The sequence below is a fragment of the Cannabis sativa genome, chromosome X, assembly GCF_029168945.1.
Source record: "Cannabis sativa cultivar Pink pepper isolate KNU-18-1 chromosome X, ASM2916894v1, whole genome shotgun sequence".
Taxonomy (NCBI): Eukaryota; Viridiplantae; Streptophyta; class Magnoliopsida; order Rosales; family Cannabaceae; genus Cannabis; species Cannabis sativa.
In genome coordinates, this window is record NC_083610.1 from 85,559,459 (window position 1) to 85,576,677 (window position 17,219).

The window sequence follows — 17,219 nt, forward strand, 5'->3', positions numbered from 1 at the left end:
GCTCTTTTTCTTTTGCTCAGGTTTTGTCCCACTGGATTTCTTGATAATATTTTTAACGAGTCAACTTCAAATCATGTTAACATACTTGCATTTTATGAAACAAGTAGAGAATGTGTGGGAGTGAGATCATTGACATAGTATATTTGAGAAACATATGGATTGCACTCTATAAAGAAGTATCAACACAACACAAGCATTTCTCTATGAAGATAATACTGCTTGCATCGCTCAACTAAAAGGAAGGTAAATTGAAGGAGATAGAATTAGAACATACATTTCACTAAATTATTCTTTATACATTTCAAGAAAATGCATATTGGCGTTCAACAAATTCAATCAAGTGTCAATCTTGCAAATTTATTCACAAAGTTATTTTCAACATCAATATTTGAGAAGATAGCAGACAAGATCGAAATTCGTCGATTAGAAGATCTCCACGAATACCTAAATGAGGAAAAATTAATTTACATTCAAATTAAAGAAAGTATTATAAATATTAATAATTATGTGGATGTCCAAATCTTTTATTTATTACCATTAATTGTAATGAACATTCTCTTTTTCTTAATTTCTTAATATTTAACTCTTATATTTATATAAATAAAAATTCACCCCATTAAAATAAACAACTAAGAAATTATCATTCAATTTTCCTATCACTCTTCATCTCCTTCTTCTTTTCTTCTTACTTAATTATTATAACAAGTTTAAATATTATTTTAATTATTTTAAAAAATATAAAGTTCAATAAAACATAAAATCTAATTAGTAATTTTTTGAAAACATAAATCTAAAATAATATTTACTAAATAAAACTAGAAACAGGAGGAAACAAATACACTACCAACCGAATCACAACACTATACATTTTTTTTTTATATAAACTCGAGGAAATATATTTACTTACTAATATTATTAATACTAAAAGGAAACTTCCAAGCATGTATATCACTTAATAATTCTAACAAAACCAAAACATACATAATTACTACTCTTAATACTAGCTAGAAATAACACCCGAAGCATGCACCCAGAAAAGAAACACAGCCAAAATGCACCAAAATCACTACTACTGTCGCTTTTACTTTCATGAATAATCAGGTCAGGTCAGGTCAAGTCGTTGAGCAAGGTAATAGACATGCCAAGAGAGCGACATTAGGCATAGGATGTTAACCGATGATGAAGCCATGTTTAGGTTCTTTAACGTCGTATTCAATGCCTTAAGTCGATTCCGAATATCGGCCTCCTGCTCTGGAGTTTCGATTGCCACCGAAGCCGTGGTGGCAGCGGTTTTCTTCCTCAGTGTAGGGCTAATAGTTGATGACATTGGCGAATGGTCAGTGGTGGTTATTAGCTCTTCTTCCCTGCTTCCTCTTCCTTCATCTTTCTCCAACTTCATCCTCTCAAACATTACCTTCAAACAATATTAATATTGTAAGCAACATTATATGGTCAATGATCGATGTATATGCATTGACTTTTTACTCATTACTTCATCATCATAAGCATATTAAATTAATGATTATTTAGTACAAAGATCTTATGAATTATCAAGTTAAGACAAGACTCGTACGTGTATACGAGTTTTCATAAAGTTAAGAGAGAAAATTGTTTTAAGAATTGACATACATGTGGATATATTTATATTTATAGGTTTCTACATATGACTTCATATCACACACAAACACATATAGGTAAAGAAAAATAATTAAAATGAGGTCAATAGAACAAAAAAAAAAGAGCAAAACCCATAAATAATTAAAATTTATTTTCTTAAATATACATGTTATTTACTTTTTAACAAAAACTATGAAAACAAATAAAGTTATTATAAAGAGTTACCTTAGTAGCTTTGGGTTCGAAGTAGAGCATATTAATCAAAACGAGAGATAAGGAAGCCAAAAGGTTATAAAATTGAATTTTGTGGAAGTCGCGGGTTAAGGCCCGCCCTCTATGGCTAACCACGAAACCAACCAACGCTGTCCCAATACTCGACGCCATAGTCCTAAAATAAACTGGGTAAAGCTTACTCTGAACCAAGCCGAACTGTTGCATAGGCAAGCTTCCAGCCAACACGTGGCTAGATACGAACGTCACCCACACGCTAGTCCCGTACGCGATACCGTATCCAATTAAATACATCATTCCTGGAACAGGACTCAAAGCCTTGGTAGACGCAAGGCCACTAAAGAAAGCAGCTTTTTTGGCCACGTGTTTCCCCGCATACCCCAAAAACCCAGTAACGTTCTTCGCCACGTCGATGCCGATCGTTTTTGCCAAATTCTTTGTGCCCTTTATAGCTGCCTTCGTCACTTGGGCCGATTCTTTTGCATGTTCTTCCACTTCATGGGCCACATGTCGTACGCTCTCTTTAGTCTTATCGTATGCTTCTTCGGCAGCCTCTTCGACTTTACGGGCCTTATTTACTACGGCCTCTTTGCCTTTCACAGCAGCCTTTTCAACTGTATGGGCCGCTCGAATCTTCATATCGATGTCATCGTGGGCTAACCCCATGGTCTTGTCAATAGCCACTGCGATTTTGTGCTTGCATTTCCCGTAAGCGTCGCAAAAGAGTTCTCTTGAAGTTCGAGGATGATGTTCACCTCCTTGTTGGCCTAGGTTTGGGATAAAGCTTGAAGAAACTTCTTTAAGCTTATCCTTTGCGTTTCCGAGAAACGACGTCGTTACGGTTTGCTCGGGGAAGTCGTAGCGAGTGGCGTCGTCTTCAGGTGAGATTGAAACCCTTGTTTTTGGTTTCATTTCTTCGTCGTACTCTACGACCACAACACGGTGGCCTTCTTTGACAATTACTTGGTCGTGATCATTGCTTTTGTGGTTATTTTTTGGTGGGGCCGGAGACCAAAGAGCGGCCGTGGCAAGTGAAGTTAGAACAAGGGAAAGGGCAACCCAGTTTATCATCCTTCCTTCCTTCCTTCTTCTTGGTTTTCTAAGTTGATCTCGATTTCGTTTATCAGCTAAGGATGGTCAAGTAATAGTACTATAATCCTTTAATTTTTCTTTTTAATTTATATTAATAGTGTGAGGGTTAAACGGTGGCAAAGCGAGAGAGGTTGGAACTTGACACGTAGCATGACACGGTACTAAACCCAGATGACACCACTTCAATCTGCATGTTAACATTCCGTGACACGTGTCAGAGATGAGCAACTATAGCTACCATTCAGATCTATATAATTTAATAATTTAATCTAATTATTTTTAAGAAATATTATGAACTAATTATAAAGGGTTACTTCCTCTTTAATATTAATTTTTTTTTCCTTTGATAAAGATTAAAATATATTATTAGTGTTAAAGTAATTTTTTTTTTTTTTGAAAAAAATAAAAACTTTATTAATAAGAAGAATCAGCCATTACAATAAAATCAGCGGGAACATTATCCTCATTAAAAAGACGATCTGGATACAAACAAGAGCTACGAGCAAGCTAATGTCCAGCTTTGTTTACAGAACGTTTAACAAAAGTAATTGTGACTAACGGTAGATCGGCCAGAAGAGAATAACAAGCCGCCACCTGAAGACCAAAAGGCGAAGGAATAGTAACCGTACTTTGAATTGCTTGAACAACAACCAAAGAATCAGTTTCAACCTCAACCGGACCCCATTGCTTACGCTTTATCCAACTCAAGGCCTCCTTAACACCTATCAATTCAGCCAAAGCCGAATCCACTTGTCCAACCCACAAGACTGTGAACCCTTCCACGAACCGGCCCTGATAATCCCGAGCCACCCCAGCCGCTCCAAATTTTCCGTCTCTTGCAAAGATTGCACCATCGACAGTTATCTTAATCTTCCCCATAACTGGTTTCACCCAATGCTCCAATTCCATATTTGACCCCGAAGGGATAAGTAGAGAACTCATTCTCCTTTTTTGAGCATTTCTCTATTGATAAAGTATTTTGTTCACTATCATATTACAATTACTAAATTAGTATAATTAAGTATGAAAATTTTTAATAATTTTTATATTGATAACCAATCATATAAAACAAAAATTCTTGCCACCTCTAGATTATACCCGTATCAATAGCAATACTCTTTTCCTTTTCTTAATCGTTTGCATGGTTCATTGTTATCCATAATTACTGAGTCTGCACCACTGGGCGGACCCCACTGGGGTAATAAAATATTTCCCCATTCATCACGATAATAACAAAGAGAGATTAATATATTTTTCTTTGCTACAAAAGAGAAATAATATTATTATAACTGAATATCAATATTGCAAATGTTTACTTAGCAGCTGATTAAAATTTTCAATCTTTCATATTTACTTTTGCTTCTAATTTTTACTTATTTATTTATTTATTTTGAATAATTAAGGTTACTAGATTAAAAAAAATATTTAATTTCATTTTATCTTATTAATATGTACTTAACATAGATTAAAGTTTACAAAACATAATAATTTAATACATGTTACAATTTAGAAGACACGATTCAATATATGAACAACTACCACTTTAAACGTTTATTAGTAAAATTATTATAATTAAGTGAATACTCATAAATTCAACAATCTTAGTAATTAAAAAAAAAGTGAGAGTTAAGATTGAGGGAGAGAGTCACTTACAGTTTTTTTTGTTAGGCATGTTAAGTGTGTTACAGAGTATATTTAACTAGGATCTTACTTTTACTAAATAAGTATGTTAACTAATCTAACATACTAAACATAGATTCTTAAAACAATTTAACTTAATCACATAAAAGTTTAAGAAAACTTTATAGTGATTGCAGCAAAATTAAATGTCTTCTTCTATTATATGTTCTCTCACTCTTGTTTCCTTTATGCCGCAGACTGTAATCATGAACAAAACTTGGATTTTTCCTCTTTCATAAGTATTTATCATAATCTTCCATAAAGGTTTGAGTATCACCTTGAATAGTGTGGGCTCATACTCAAACACCATTGGAAGAAATTTGAGAGAGTTATTTCTTGTGAATTTCAAAAAATAAAGAGAAAGAAGAAGAAGAAGTGACATTAACTTTTTTCAATTCTCTTTTCTTTCTTTATATACGCATTCACATAGGGCTAGGTTTAGATGAATATGACTAAAATAAGGACTTTGGCTCATATTAAGGCCACATATATTATGGGCTTTAGAGTTAGATTTTTGCCACTTTATTTTAACTAATGATCATAAAGTGTGTTTTCATATTTTACCACTTATCTCATCTAATTATTAAAATAAATTTTAAAATATAATTTAAATATATCCATTAATTATACCCATAAAGGGTACTAAGTAACAAATAAATCTCTACTAATTCTCTTTTCTTCTCAAAATTGTCCAAATTTGGTGAAAATTCTCAAATAAGATATGGTCTATTTTTGAATTCTAATTGACTTATTAAATAAATTAGTTGAGTCTACAAGATGATATTATCTCATACAATGTGGTACCATGGGCCTATGTAACCAAACTCCTAATAAGTAGATTCAAAATTTATCAAGTAAATTTTCTATCTTATTAATTCCTCTTGATTCTACTATAGATTCAAAATTGCACTCCTGATTACGTCGAACGCTCTATTCTCAAAGAATAGATATGCTATTAGTTATCTATTATTTCAATCTAAATAATCATTGATCATCTATAGATGGTCTATATTGAATAGGGACTAAATTATCGTTTTATCCTTCAATTTATCCTTAAAATACTTAGCTACTTGTAAATCATAATTCGAGAAACTAATATAATTATCAAAATGAGGCCTCAATCATTTAAACTCATTTAGCCAAGCTCTAAGAAAACTATTGTTTCACTTCTAAGTACTTATAGAAGCTATAGATTCTATATATGTGACTACTGCTCACTACTTCAATCTTAGGCTTTAAAGGCAATTTTAAATCCTTTTAACGTCGCTTTTGGCAAAATTCACTAACGACACTGATTTAGGAGACGCTGTTGGGTCAAACACAACGACGCCATAGATGAGCCCTATGGCGTCAATTATTATTAAATAACTGACGCCATAGTGTACCCTATGGCGTCATTTAATATTAAATAACTGACACCATAGGGTATAATAACCGACGTCATAGGTACAATAACTGATGCCATAGGGTATAAAAATCAATTTATTTTTTCAGTTTTAAAACTTAATATAATTCACAAATTTAATTTATTTAAATTAAATATTAATTAATTTAAATTAATTTCATGGCTAGCTAATATGCTTAAATTAATTTTATGGAAGCAATTAAAAAAAAAAAGAAAATTTGCGGTAAAAGTCTCCAAAATATTTACTTTGATGCAGATTAGTCTCCAACTTCGAGAAATAGCGGTAATAGTCCCCAACGTCACGTTTTTTGTAAGTCTGTTAGTCCTTTTTTAAACTGCTCCGTTTACTAAATGAGAACCACCACGTGTTGAAATATTATTAGCTTAGATCATTATTTTTAATTTTTTTAAATAAATAAATTAAAAATTATAAAAACTAAATAAATTATAAAACAATCTTATTACTAAAAAAATAAAAGAAATAAAAGAAAAGTAAAAGAGAAGAGAAAGATGGCAGGTCGTGAGCCCCTCTGTCGCAACACCTCCCCCATCATCTCCGGTTCAATGAGATCCCACCATCGATATCTTCGTCTTCTCCATCTTCGGCCACACCCCACCCCCAGCTCAGCCGACCAACATCCATTCACAGCCACCCTCCTCCGCTGCAACCAATGTAAGGTTTCTCATACCTTTTATGTGTTTATTTTCATCGTTTTAGAAATTTATATTTAGGGTGTTAAAAACATACTTGTTAGTAAATCTAGATCCTAGTAAAACATATTCCAATAGTTGCGACTTGTAGAAGTAATTTTTCTGCTTGCTTATTGTATAAGAGCCTTATTCAGTTGGAGCCTGATAAATATTATAGAGTTGTCTAGAACAATCTTTCCTTCCCTAAGCATAGGTTTATATTGTGGCAATCGGTTCATAACCAGTTGCTCACGAGAGACATGTTTACTATGTTTCAAATTGAGCTTGATTTTGACAGTTGTCCTGTGTGTTGGGGTGAGAAAGAGAGTCATGAACACCTCTTCTTTGACTGTGTTGCTTCTAAAGCTATTGTAGGAGGAATCTTTGACTGGATTGGGTTTGAAGCTTGGCCTAAAACCTACAGGAGTTGGCTTTGTTGGCTGACTTTGAATGATTAAGGTAAGATCAAGAATATTGCTGCAATGTTGCTGCTGGTTTTTGCTGCCGCGGTGTATTTGATTTGAAAAAATAGTAACAATTGTGTACATAATAGTTGTTGTTTTTCTATTAATAGAATTGTACATGACATCAAAGATATATTCAAGATTAAATTGTTTAGACTAAGGAAAATGAGGTTAAATCATGTTGAGAGAGGCTTATTTTTGCGCCTAACTCAGTATTGTTGTTGGCAGGTGTGTGTGCTGGGACCAGTTGTTTGTGGCCGTGAGTTTATGTATAGGTTTTGTCTTTGATTAACGAATTCTTCTCCTTAGTCAAAAAAAAAAAAAAAAGAAATGTAAACTATTTCTAATACTGAAAATCAACTTAAAATTTGAAATAAAGCTGCAAAAAAATGAGCGCGTGAACAGTATACCATAGCAACAGTTGGTAACATGATCGACGTGATAGAGTGACATTAACAATAGTCATACACGTCTAACTTTTTTCTTTTTTCTTTTTGAAAAAATTGAATAAAAATGAAAATAGTATATAAAGTGTATATATTAAGTAGGGGTGTTCATCAAACCGCTCAAATCGCCCGCACCGCACCACACTGCAAAAAAAATACAGTTTGAAATTCTTTGCGGTGCGGTCGCAGTTTGAATTTTTCTTAAACTGCGTGGTGCGGTGCGATGCAGATTGCGGTTTTGAATTATTAATATGCGGTTCAAACCGCACCGCACTGCATACTATAAAAATACTAATTTTTATATTTATTTAGGTCCAATATGTGAAGGTCCAACCTGAGCCCACTAATTATTGTATTGTGTAAACTTGAAACTTTTTTTTCATATTTATTTTCAAGGCTTATTGTATTTTTGACAAGCGTTACTCAAGCTTTATTGTATTTGTGATATTTTAATTATTTTTGCCATTTCTTTTCCACTCTTTTTTGTTCTCAAGGTCCTAATAAAGAAGCTATTGACATGACTCTCTCTGTTGTGGATAACAGACTTAGTGATCAGCATTACCTTTTATTAAATGCCCCATTCAGTGGTGTTGAAGTTAAAGAGGCTTTGTTTCAGATCTTTGGGGACAAATCTCCCGGTTTAAATGGTCTTAATGCCTACTTTTATCAAAAGAACTGGGATATTCTAGGGGAGGACCTTACCACAACCATTCGTAACATTTTGAACAATAATGCTAATATGTCCCCTATTAAATATACTCTCATTGTCCTCATTCCTAAAGAAAACTAATGTTATCTCTCTTAAAGACTTTAGACCTATTAGTTTATGTACTACTTTGTACAAGATTGTTGCCAAAACTATTGCTAATAGGTTAAAGGCAGTTTTGAGTGATATTATATCCCCAACCCAAAGTGCTTTCTTGTTTGATAGGCTCATCTTAGCTAATATTTTCATTGCTAACGAGATGATTCATGCCATCATTCATAGAAAATAAGGGAAACTTGGATGGGTTGGTCTTAAATTGGACATGGAAAAAGTCTTTGACCGTGTGGAATGGACCTTCGTCCTGGCCATTCTTAATAAACTTAACTTCCTTGACAAATTCATTAAGCTCATTAGTAATTGCCTTTCCTCGGTTTCCATCAGGTTTAATATTTTTTCCCTCTAGAGACTTAAGACAGGGAGATTCCTCTCTCTCCCTATCTTTTCTTTCTTTGTGCTGAAGGCCTTTCCTCTGCCCTCAAGATTCAATAAAGCCTTGGTAATTTCAAGGGCATATCCATTACTCGTTCTGCCCCTTCTATTTCCCACTTGCTCTTTGCTGACGACACTCTTTTATTAACTGATGCTTCCTTAACTTCATGTGATGCTCTCAAAGAGGCTCTTCAGCTTGACCACCTCGCCACTGGTCAGAAAGTTAACTTTGGCAAGTCTTCTATTTTATTTTCCCCTAATACTCCCTCACAGGTCTCTAATTATTTTTATACTAATTTAGGGTTAAATAATAAGCCTTTTGTTAGCAAATATCTGGGTGTCCCTCAATGTTTTGGTCGCTCTAAGAAAACCAGTTTTAATTTCATCCTTGACAGAGTCAGTTCTCACTTGAATGTTTGGAAGGCTAGCAAGGAAGTTCTTTTGAAAGCGGTTATTCAGGATATTCCCTCCTACGTCATGTCTTGTTTTAAACTTCCTTTTTTTATTAGTCAAAAAATTGAAAAGCTCATGGCTCAGTTTTGATGGGGATCTATGGGAAAATCTATAAAAATTCATTGGAAGGCTTGGTCTTATCTTTGTAATTCTAAATTCTTTGGAGGGTTGGATTTTCGATCTTTGATACATCACAATCAAGCTCTTTTGGCTAAGCAAACCTAGCGAGTCTTTCTGCACCCTAACTCTCTCTTATCTCGAATTCTCAAAGCTAAATACTTCAGACATAATTCATTCCTAGAAGCTAAAAAAGGGCATTCTTCTTCCTTTACTTGGACTAGTACTCTTCTTTGGGGTAGAGATCTTCTTATGAAAGGGCTTATTTAGAAAGTCAGGGATGGTAGTACCATTCGTACTCTCAATGATCAATGAATCCCAAATGTTAGATATCTTAGATATAAGGATGATCATGCACCTTCTTCTGACAGGGTCAATTTCTTTATTACTCAAAATTCTCATTGGGACCTTAATAAACTATCTCAGTATTTTGACAAAGATATTGTTGATAGTATTCTTCAAGTTCCTATAGGGGGTTTTGAGAGATCTGACAGACTTATTTGGATTGGGAACTCTTCAAGTATGTTCATTGTAAAATCAGCTTATCATTTAGCTAATGCAGGTTCCTTCCCTCCTTCAACTTCTAATATTAATATCATGACTCATTGGTCGAAGAAGTTCTGAAATTTAAGTCTCCCACCAAAGGTTAAAATCTTTGGTTGTAGAGCCTTTTATCACATCCTACCAACAGCTTCTAACCTCTTTTCCAAAAAAGCTCTTTCTGCTCCTTCTTGTTCTTTTTGTAATAACTTAAGTGAAACAGTTTCTCATGCACTTCTAGACTGTTCTAGAGCGAGACAGGTTTAGAAATCTTCTTCTTTTAAGTAGTTTTACTTTCAAAATAAACATAAAGATATTAGAGATTTTATTTTATCTGGTTTTTTTGATTTAACTAAGGATGAATTTATGTTGCTATTATGTCTTTTATGGGCCATATGGGAAAACAGAAATAAAAAGATCTTTGGCAAATCTCACCTGTCTACTGTTGATTATTTAGTCAATTAGAGTGTTAGGTACTTGATGGACTACAAGGGAGCTCAACTCAAGAAGGTTGAAAGATTGCAAATGACAAAAAAAACAGGTCCTCCATCAAGACCAGCAGGTTAATAAAGGGTTTTATCAGCTCTATACAGATGTTGCCATTAACTCTACCGATGGAAAACTCAGTCTAGGAGCTGTAATTAAAGATTGGAAAGGAGTTGTACTTGCTGGGCTTTCAATTCCTATGCCAGCAAAGGTGAATTCATTAAAGGCAGAAGCTTTGGCTCTTAAAGCAGGTTTGCAATGGTACCAGAATATTCATCTTCCTCTTGCCAAAATTCTCAACTGTTGGTGGGCAAGGTGAAGTCCAAGAAGATGGATCTCTCAGCTCTTTCTGATATTTTGCAAGATATAAGGCGCTCCTTGTCTATAATCCCTACTATTGATCTGAAGTTTATACCCAAACATTTTAATGTTCATGCTCATGGTATGGCTAAAGCAGCAATAGGACTTGAGAGGAAGCTAATCTGGCGACACTTCTTTCCAAATTGAATTTTGTAACTTGGGTTGATTGTTATATTTGTAGTTACAACCGTCAAAAAAAAAAAAAAAAAAACTAAATAATTGGAAATGTGGTTGTCATTTGCCACTTTTATATTTATTATTTTGTTTGGACAGCTATATATAATTGGATGCGGTCAATAGATATTGGAGTTTGGAGTTGGGTGGCGATAATAACCTCCCTTTCTTTCTTCTGAACCAAACTCCATATTGGTACTTGGTGCGTGTGCCCAATGACTTGCTGAATTGACTTGACTTCCCCTCACTCTTATAACAACAGATATTTTCTTTTTTAGTTTATAAAAAATCATACAAACTTGTCCTATTGCCTTCGTCATCAATACATAAACAAAAAGAAAGAAAAAAACTATACTCTCAATTTAGTAATTAACTAAACATGGACCCCTACAGAGTGGTGAGCTCTAGTTGCTTTGGAACTCATCAAACTGAAAACTATTTTATAATCATCTTGATGGGATGGCTTGCTAGCACAATCAATATATCAAGATATTTTGTGGAATCAGAATTATTAGCTTTCATACTGCACACTCGGCTCGTGGTTCCCAGTGTCCAATTAGATTGTAGTTCATGGCCGAAGAAGCCGAAACTTTGACTCTAGTCAACGCTGTCGACGGCACCGTTGACTATAAAGCCCATAAGGTTTCGAGGTCAACCTCCGGTGGTTGGACATCGGCGGCTTTTATTATTGGTAAACTAGATTGTTTTTATTAATTTTTATATTAAATATTGTTGAATGAATGAAAATTGTAATGGAAGAACAGGTGTGGAGGTGGCGGAGAGATTCGCCTATTATGGGATCAGTTCAAATCTGGTCATGTATCTGACTGGGCCACTCGGGCAGTCGACGGCGGCGGCGGCGGCAAACGTCAATGCTTGGGGAGGAACCGCTGCCTTGATGCCTCTGTTAGGAGCATTCATGGCCGATTCTTTTATAGGGCGTTACCGCACCATCGTCCTCGCTTCCCTGCTCTATATTTTGGTAGCTCTAAAAATATACCCCTAAATATATTAAAATTTTTCTCCAAATATATACATGGGGCTCAGAAAATTCAATTGACAATTCACTATTATTAATTAAGTTGTTGTGACATAGGAAAGAGATAATTAGCAAGTTTTATTTTTTTGTATTTTTATTATTTGGGCTAGTTTTCTAATTTTAAATATTTAATGACTGGAAGGACACATGATAATTTTTCAAGTTGTATACGAACTTATTTTTTGTAGAAAGATGGTATAGAAAAAAATATTAGGTATTTTCTCCAAAACATTGTTTTAATATTTATCTAGGATATGAATTAGCATCGATTTTCATTAGTTGGTCAAGTCACTAACTGCAGATATGCTTCAAGATGCGCTTATTGAACTTATTATGGCAAACCTTAATTGGCCCAAATTGATATTATGGATGACAGGCACTTGGTCTGTTGACTCTATCGGCTACTCTGCCTTCTCAGAGTTGTTTTGACTCCGAAAACAACAACATTTCTGCTTGTTCTCCTCCACAGCTACAAGTAATATTGTTCTTCTTTGCCTTATATCTAGTGGCAGTGGCCGTAGGTGGCCACAAGCCATGCACTCAAGCTTTTGGAGCTGATCAGTTCGATGGTGAAGATCCGGAGGAGTGCAAGGCCAAGAGCTCATTCTTCAACTGGTGGTATTTTGGTGCCTCTGCAGGTGTTACAGTGGCAGTTATACTCGTAAGCTATATACAAGACAATCTGAGCTGGGCACTTGGGTTTGGTATTCCTTGCATTGCAATGGTTATTGCATTGGGTGTTTTCATGCTTGGAAGTACAACTTATAGGCATAGCATTGTAGACAAGGATGAGAAAGGTCCCTTTCAGAGGATCGGTAGCGTTTTTGTTGCAGCATTCAGAAACTGGCGGAGAAGCCCCTCAAGTGTAGTCATTGACGTTGAAGCTAGAGGATTCTTGCCTCACCCAAGTTCTGAACAATTCAGGTAAGGGACTTGACTTTATGAGTAGATTTATTAAACAAAAATGATAAAAGAAACTTCAGTCCGGTACATTTGGATTATTGGTTATAACAAAATTTTCAAATATTATATAGTTAAAATTACTTACCTACCATTGTGTGTAGAATGTGTATATAAATTCTTTTTGTATTTAGCATATAATGTCTGGAAAAATAATAGAATATATAAGAGGAATGAGCTACTCCTCTCATTGCCAATTGATTTTGAAATGGAACCCCATTCACCTTATTCTAAATTCTAACATGGTATCAGAGTCAAAAAAAAAAAAAAAAAAAAAAAAACTTCTAATGACTATCCAACCCCAACAAAAAATATACAAATCAAAGTAGAGCTAAATAAAAAGAGCCACCAAAAATACCGATCCAAAACATAAAGCAAAAAAAGCCACTTGTGATTAGGAATAGTAAGCCAAAAAAAGCCATCGAGTTGTCCAAGATGGTGAGCAAATAAAATAGCTTCCATCTTAAGGGGAGTATCAGAGAGTCCCAAATTGTTAATATGTGGAAAGATAATAGAATATATAAGACGAATGTGCTACTCTTTCTATTGTCAATTGATTTTGAGATGGAACCTCATTCACCTTGTCCCAAATTCTAACACTGATTGAAAGTCTTGCTGCTTTGGTTTCTATAATCTTTCTTTGTAGATTTCTCAACAAAGCCTTGATTACACCAACTAACTGGAAGGAAGGTGATGCTGATGATTGTGCTTGCTCCATTGCTGATGTTGAAGAAGCAAAGGCTGTACTTAGACTTGTTCCAATATGGGTGACATGCTGCATATATGGTATGGTGTTTGCACAATCATCAACTTTCTTTACAAAGCAAGGTGCCACCATGGACAGAGCAATTGTATCAGGCTCCAAAATACCAGCTGCCTCACTTCAATGCTTCATCTATCTTACCCTTATTATCCTCTTACCAATCTATGATTGCATTTTCATTCCGACGACTAGAGCTTTCACTAGAACAGTACCATCTGGAATCACAATGCTGCAGAGAATAGGAGTTGGATTTTTCTTCCATGTTTTGTCTATGGTAGTTGCAGCCCTCGTTGAGATCAAAAGGCTCAAAACTGCTGAAGAATATGGGCTAGTTGATAGGCCGGACGTGATGATTCCTATGGGTGTGTGGTGGCTGTTACCTCAGTACTTTCTCTTTGGATTAGCTGATGTTTTCACTCTGGTTGGTATGCAAGAGTTCTTCTATGATCAAGTCCCAACAGAGTTGAGGAGCATAGGCCTTGCACTTTACTTTAGTGTATTTGGTATTGGAAACTTCTTAAGCAGCTTTTTTATTTCTGTTATTGAGAAAACAACAGGTGGAGAAGGCAGAGATAGCTGGTTTCCTAATAACTTGAACAAGGCTCATCTAGATTGGTTTTATTGGTTACTTTTTGGACTTAGTACAATTGGGTTTGCTTTCTACTTGCATTTTGCTAACTCCTACGTTTATAATAGAAGAGGTAAAACATAAAAATTATACCCTTTTCTGTCATTGTACTTTGTAATTGTTTGAAGAAAGTAAATTAAACATTCCAATGTAAGTATGAACAGGATTGAAAGATTCAACGTGAATATATATGTTTTTATTGAAAAATAGTGCTAGATCACATTGATTTAATCGCTAGAAGTTCATTTGGATGTCAATACTCATTTTTGACACTAAAAATACAAATTGACATCAAAACGAAGCCACGCACGTTATAAAGAGTTAAAAGCCAAGCAATGTAGTCCAGCAAATTATAAGAGGAAGACAAATTTACTCAATGATTTAAGAGGCTTTATTGCTTCAGGACTAAATCTAACCTGTCAAAACCGTTGCCTAATACAAAAAAGGGATTTTTTTTTTTTTTTCATTTTTACAATTCAAAATAGTTTTTTTTTGCATTTTTCCGAAATTCTACGTAAAACCCCTACTGCAACTAGCGCTGCAACTTAAATTGCAATAAAAAATCATATAGAAACTCCTATTGCAACTAGCGCTGCAACTACTTTAGAAACTATAATGTACTTCTATATCACATGTATCAAACTGAATAGTTAAATTTACCTTATTGTACCTGTACCACACTCTCCCCTACTGCCATTTCAGTTAGCCTAGCAGTGTATCCGGTGGAGTGCTAAAATAGTGGTATAATGCTATATTTTAATATTTTTTTAAAAAAATTAGCTCTTATGTTAAATCTTGTGTTAAATTAGACCTATTTTAAAAGTTGTACTAAATTTAACACAAGATATACTAAATTTAGTACACAATATATATAATAATGATGGTTTTATCATTAATATTAATGATCATCTTTAATATATATTTTTTAATTACAATATTCTCATCAATTGTTTTTTAAATATTTAATTTATTGATGAGGATTAATAATATTTTACTTTTTGTTATATAATGCAACATAAAATATTCCTAGTGTATTGGAGCATAATAATAAATATAATATTTGTTTATTTTTAATGTTAAATTTAGAACAATATTTATATTTAGCATTAGATATAGCATAATGTTAATTTATAAAATAAAATTGAGTTAATTCGTAATCAGATTATTTTATAAATATATATATCTCTATCAAAATAAAATCATTGCTATTAGGGCAACTCTAATAATGTTGTAGTGTGTTCCTGTTAGGTGAGGCCACAAAATGACACTTTAAGAACCAGTTTGGCACAATTGTACTGTGGAGAAAAGTAATTGTAGTTGTGCTGTGAGAAAAAACAGATGCAGTAGAACTGTAGAAAAAAGCTGAGCTGAGTGTTGGTAAATTATAAAATATCTCGACATTTTTAAAATCAACTTATCTCAATAATCTCATCAACATGACTAACTAAAATGGTTGTTATATTTTTGACCTTTAATAGGGTTTCCAGGATCGCCGAATCTGAAAATATTTTTATTTCATAAATAACTTACATTATATCCACATATTCTAAATAAATCTCTGTAATTAATAAATTACGCTTATTTATTCACTTGTAGATAAATTAGGTTAGTGGGATCATGATCCTACTCATTACTACCTAATTAATCCATAATATATAATAAATCTTAATTATTCATAATTAGATTTCTGAAATATTACATTGTGCAACACGATCTGCATCACTAAGGTACTAAGGAGGTGGAGAAATATCTTTTCGACGTATCCAACAAGAATTCGTTGCTTCCAAAGAAGATAGTTGTGATCATTAAGTTTGATCGGGATTGTATGATTGAAGTAGACAGTAGCATCTTCTTGGTCCCTGATTCGATTTCTTGAAGCTGCAAACAGAGCTCCTTATTGTGTTGATTGAAATTTGAGCTACCAGGATCAGTGGTTGCCATATTCGTCATCAATACCAAGATCAGAGCTCTGATACCATGTTGGAGATGTTGGATCTCTTTGGCAATGAAGAACAGAAGAAGAAGAAGAAAGAACAAAAAGAGAAAGAGAAGCTAAGACAAACAGAAAAGAAAGAGAAAAAGAAATGTTTTGATTGATTAAGTAAAAGTTACATGATCATACATACAAGTAGCAGTAACAAATACTTAAACCAATCTAACCAACTAGTGACAATTAGAAGCTAACTGAACCTAACAACCAACATAACTAACAAAGTAACCAACTGTTCCTAATATGACCTTAACTACTTATTCATAATTAGAGCTTAAATGTCTCTCTAATTACATATTCACTAGTCTTTATTAATTTTTTTTACCGATAAGATATTTATGCTCTCAATAGAACTTAAGCGCTTCATGTTCAAGTATTGTATCGAAGGAAAAACTAATCTACACCCAATTAAAGAAGAGTAATTTGCGGCAAAACCCCCTCAACTATCAATTTACTTGCAAGAAACCATCCAACCTCATATTTTGGTGGGAAAACCCTCCAAAGTACTGTTTCGTTTACATTTTTAAGGTGTCGTCTGTTCAGCCTCGTTAAATCCTAATTTTGCCCACGTGGCAATGACAGGTCATTAAAAAATTATCCTACGTGTCCATATTTTACAAAATAAAAATAAAAAATTTAAGAGTAATTTGCGGCAAACTCCCCCCCCCCCCCCCCCTCTCCTCAACTATCAATTTACTTGCAACAAACCATCCAACCTTAAAGTTTTTTGGATGGTTTTTTGCACGTGAATTACTTCCGGGCAACAAACATTGCATGTGAATTCCTTTCACGCGCAACATAGTGCATGTGAATTCCTTCTGCGCGCAACAAACTTTGCATGTGAATTCCTTCCACGCACAACAAACAGTGCATGTGAATTCCTTCAGCG

At 34.0% G+C, this 17,219-nt stretch overlaps 2 protein-coding genes across 2 annotated transcripts; one reads left to right on the plus strand and one right to left on the minus strand.

Moving 5' to 3' along the window:
• Nucleotides 1-787: 787 nt before the first annotated feature.
• Nucleotides 788-3,009, minus strand: LOC115703245 (uncharacterized). The gene is made up of 2 exons (XM_030630762.2): nucleotides 1,843-3,009; nucleotides 788-1,414 (listed from the first exon to the last, which is right to left on the minus strand). The coding sequence occupies exons 1-2, from the start codon at nucleotides 2,917-2,919 to the stop codon at nucleotides 1,103-1,105; spliced, it is 1,389 nt and encodes a 462-aa protein (XP_030486622.2). The 5' UTR covers nucleotides 2,920-3,009; the 3' UTR covers nucleotides 788-1,102.
• An 8,241-nt stretch (nucleotides 3,010-11,250) lies between these two features.
• Nucleotides 11,251-14,519, plus strand: LOC115702340 (protein NRT1/ PTR FAMILY 5.10). Its single transcript, XM_030629800.2, has 4 exons — nucleotides 11,251-11,641; nucleotides 11,715-11,932; nucleotides 12,366-12,913; nucleotides 13,596-14,519. The coding sequence occupies exons 1-4, from the start codon at nucleotides 11,521-11,523 to the stop codon at nucleotides 14,422-14,424; spliced, it is 1,716 nt and encodes a 571-aa protein (XP_030485660.2). The 5' UTR covers nucleotides 11,251-11,520; the 3' UTR covers nucleotides 14,425-14,519.
• The last annotated feature ends 2,700 nt before the right edge of the window (nucleotides 14,520-17,219 follow it).

What these genes read in the sequence shown, in the direction of transcription:
- LOC115703245 (XM_030630762.2), bottom strand. Translation starts at nt 2,919, where the DNA reads ATGATAAACTGGGTTGCCCTTTCCCTTGTTCTAACTTCACTTGCCACG. An exon ending in TCGAACCCAAAGCTACTAAG is followed by an intron (nt 1,415 to 1,842) that starts GTAACTCTTTAT and finishes TATTGTTTGAAG; the next exon opens with GTAATGTTTGAGAGGATGAA.
- LOC115702340 (XM_030629800.2), top strand. Translation starts at nt 11,521, where the DNA reads ATGGCCGAAGAAGCCGAAACTTTGACTCTAGTCAACGCTGTCGACGGC. An exon ending in CTTCCCTGCTCTATATTTTG is followed by an intron (nt 11,933 to 12,365) that starts GTAGCTCTAAAA and finishes TATGGATGACAG; the next exon opens with GCACTTGGTCTGTTGACTCT. An exon ending in CCAAGTTCTGAACAATTCAG is followed by an intron (nt 12,914 to 13,595) that starts GTAAGGGACTTG and finishes CTTTCTTTGTAG; the next exon opens with ATTTCTCAACAAAGCCTTGA.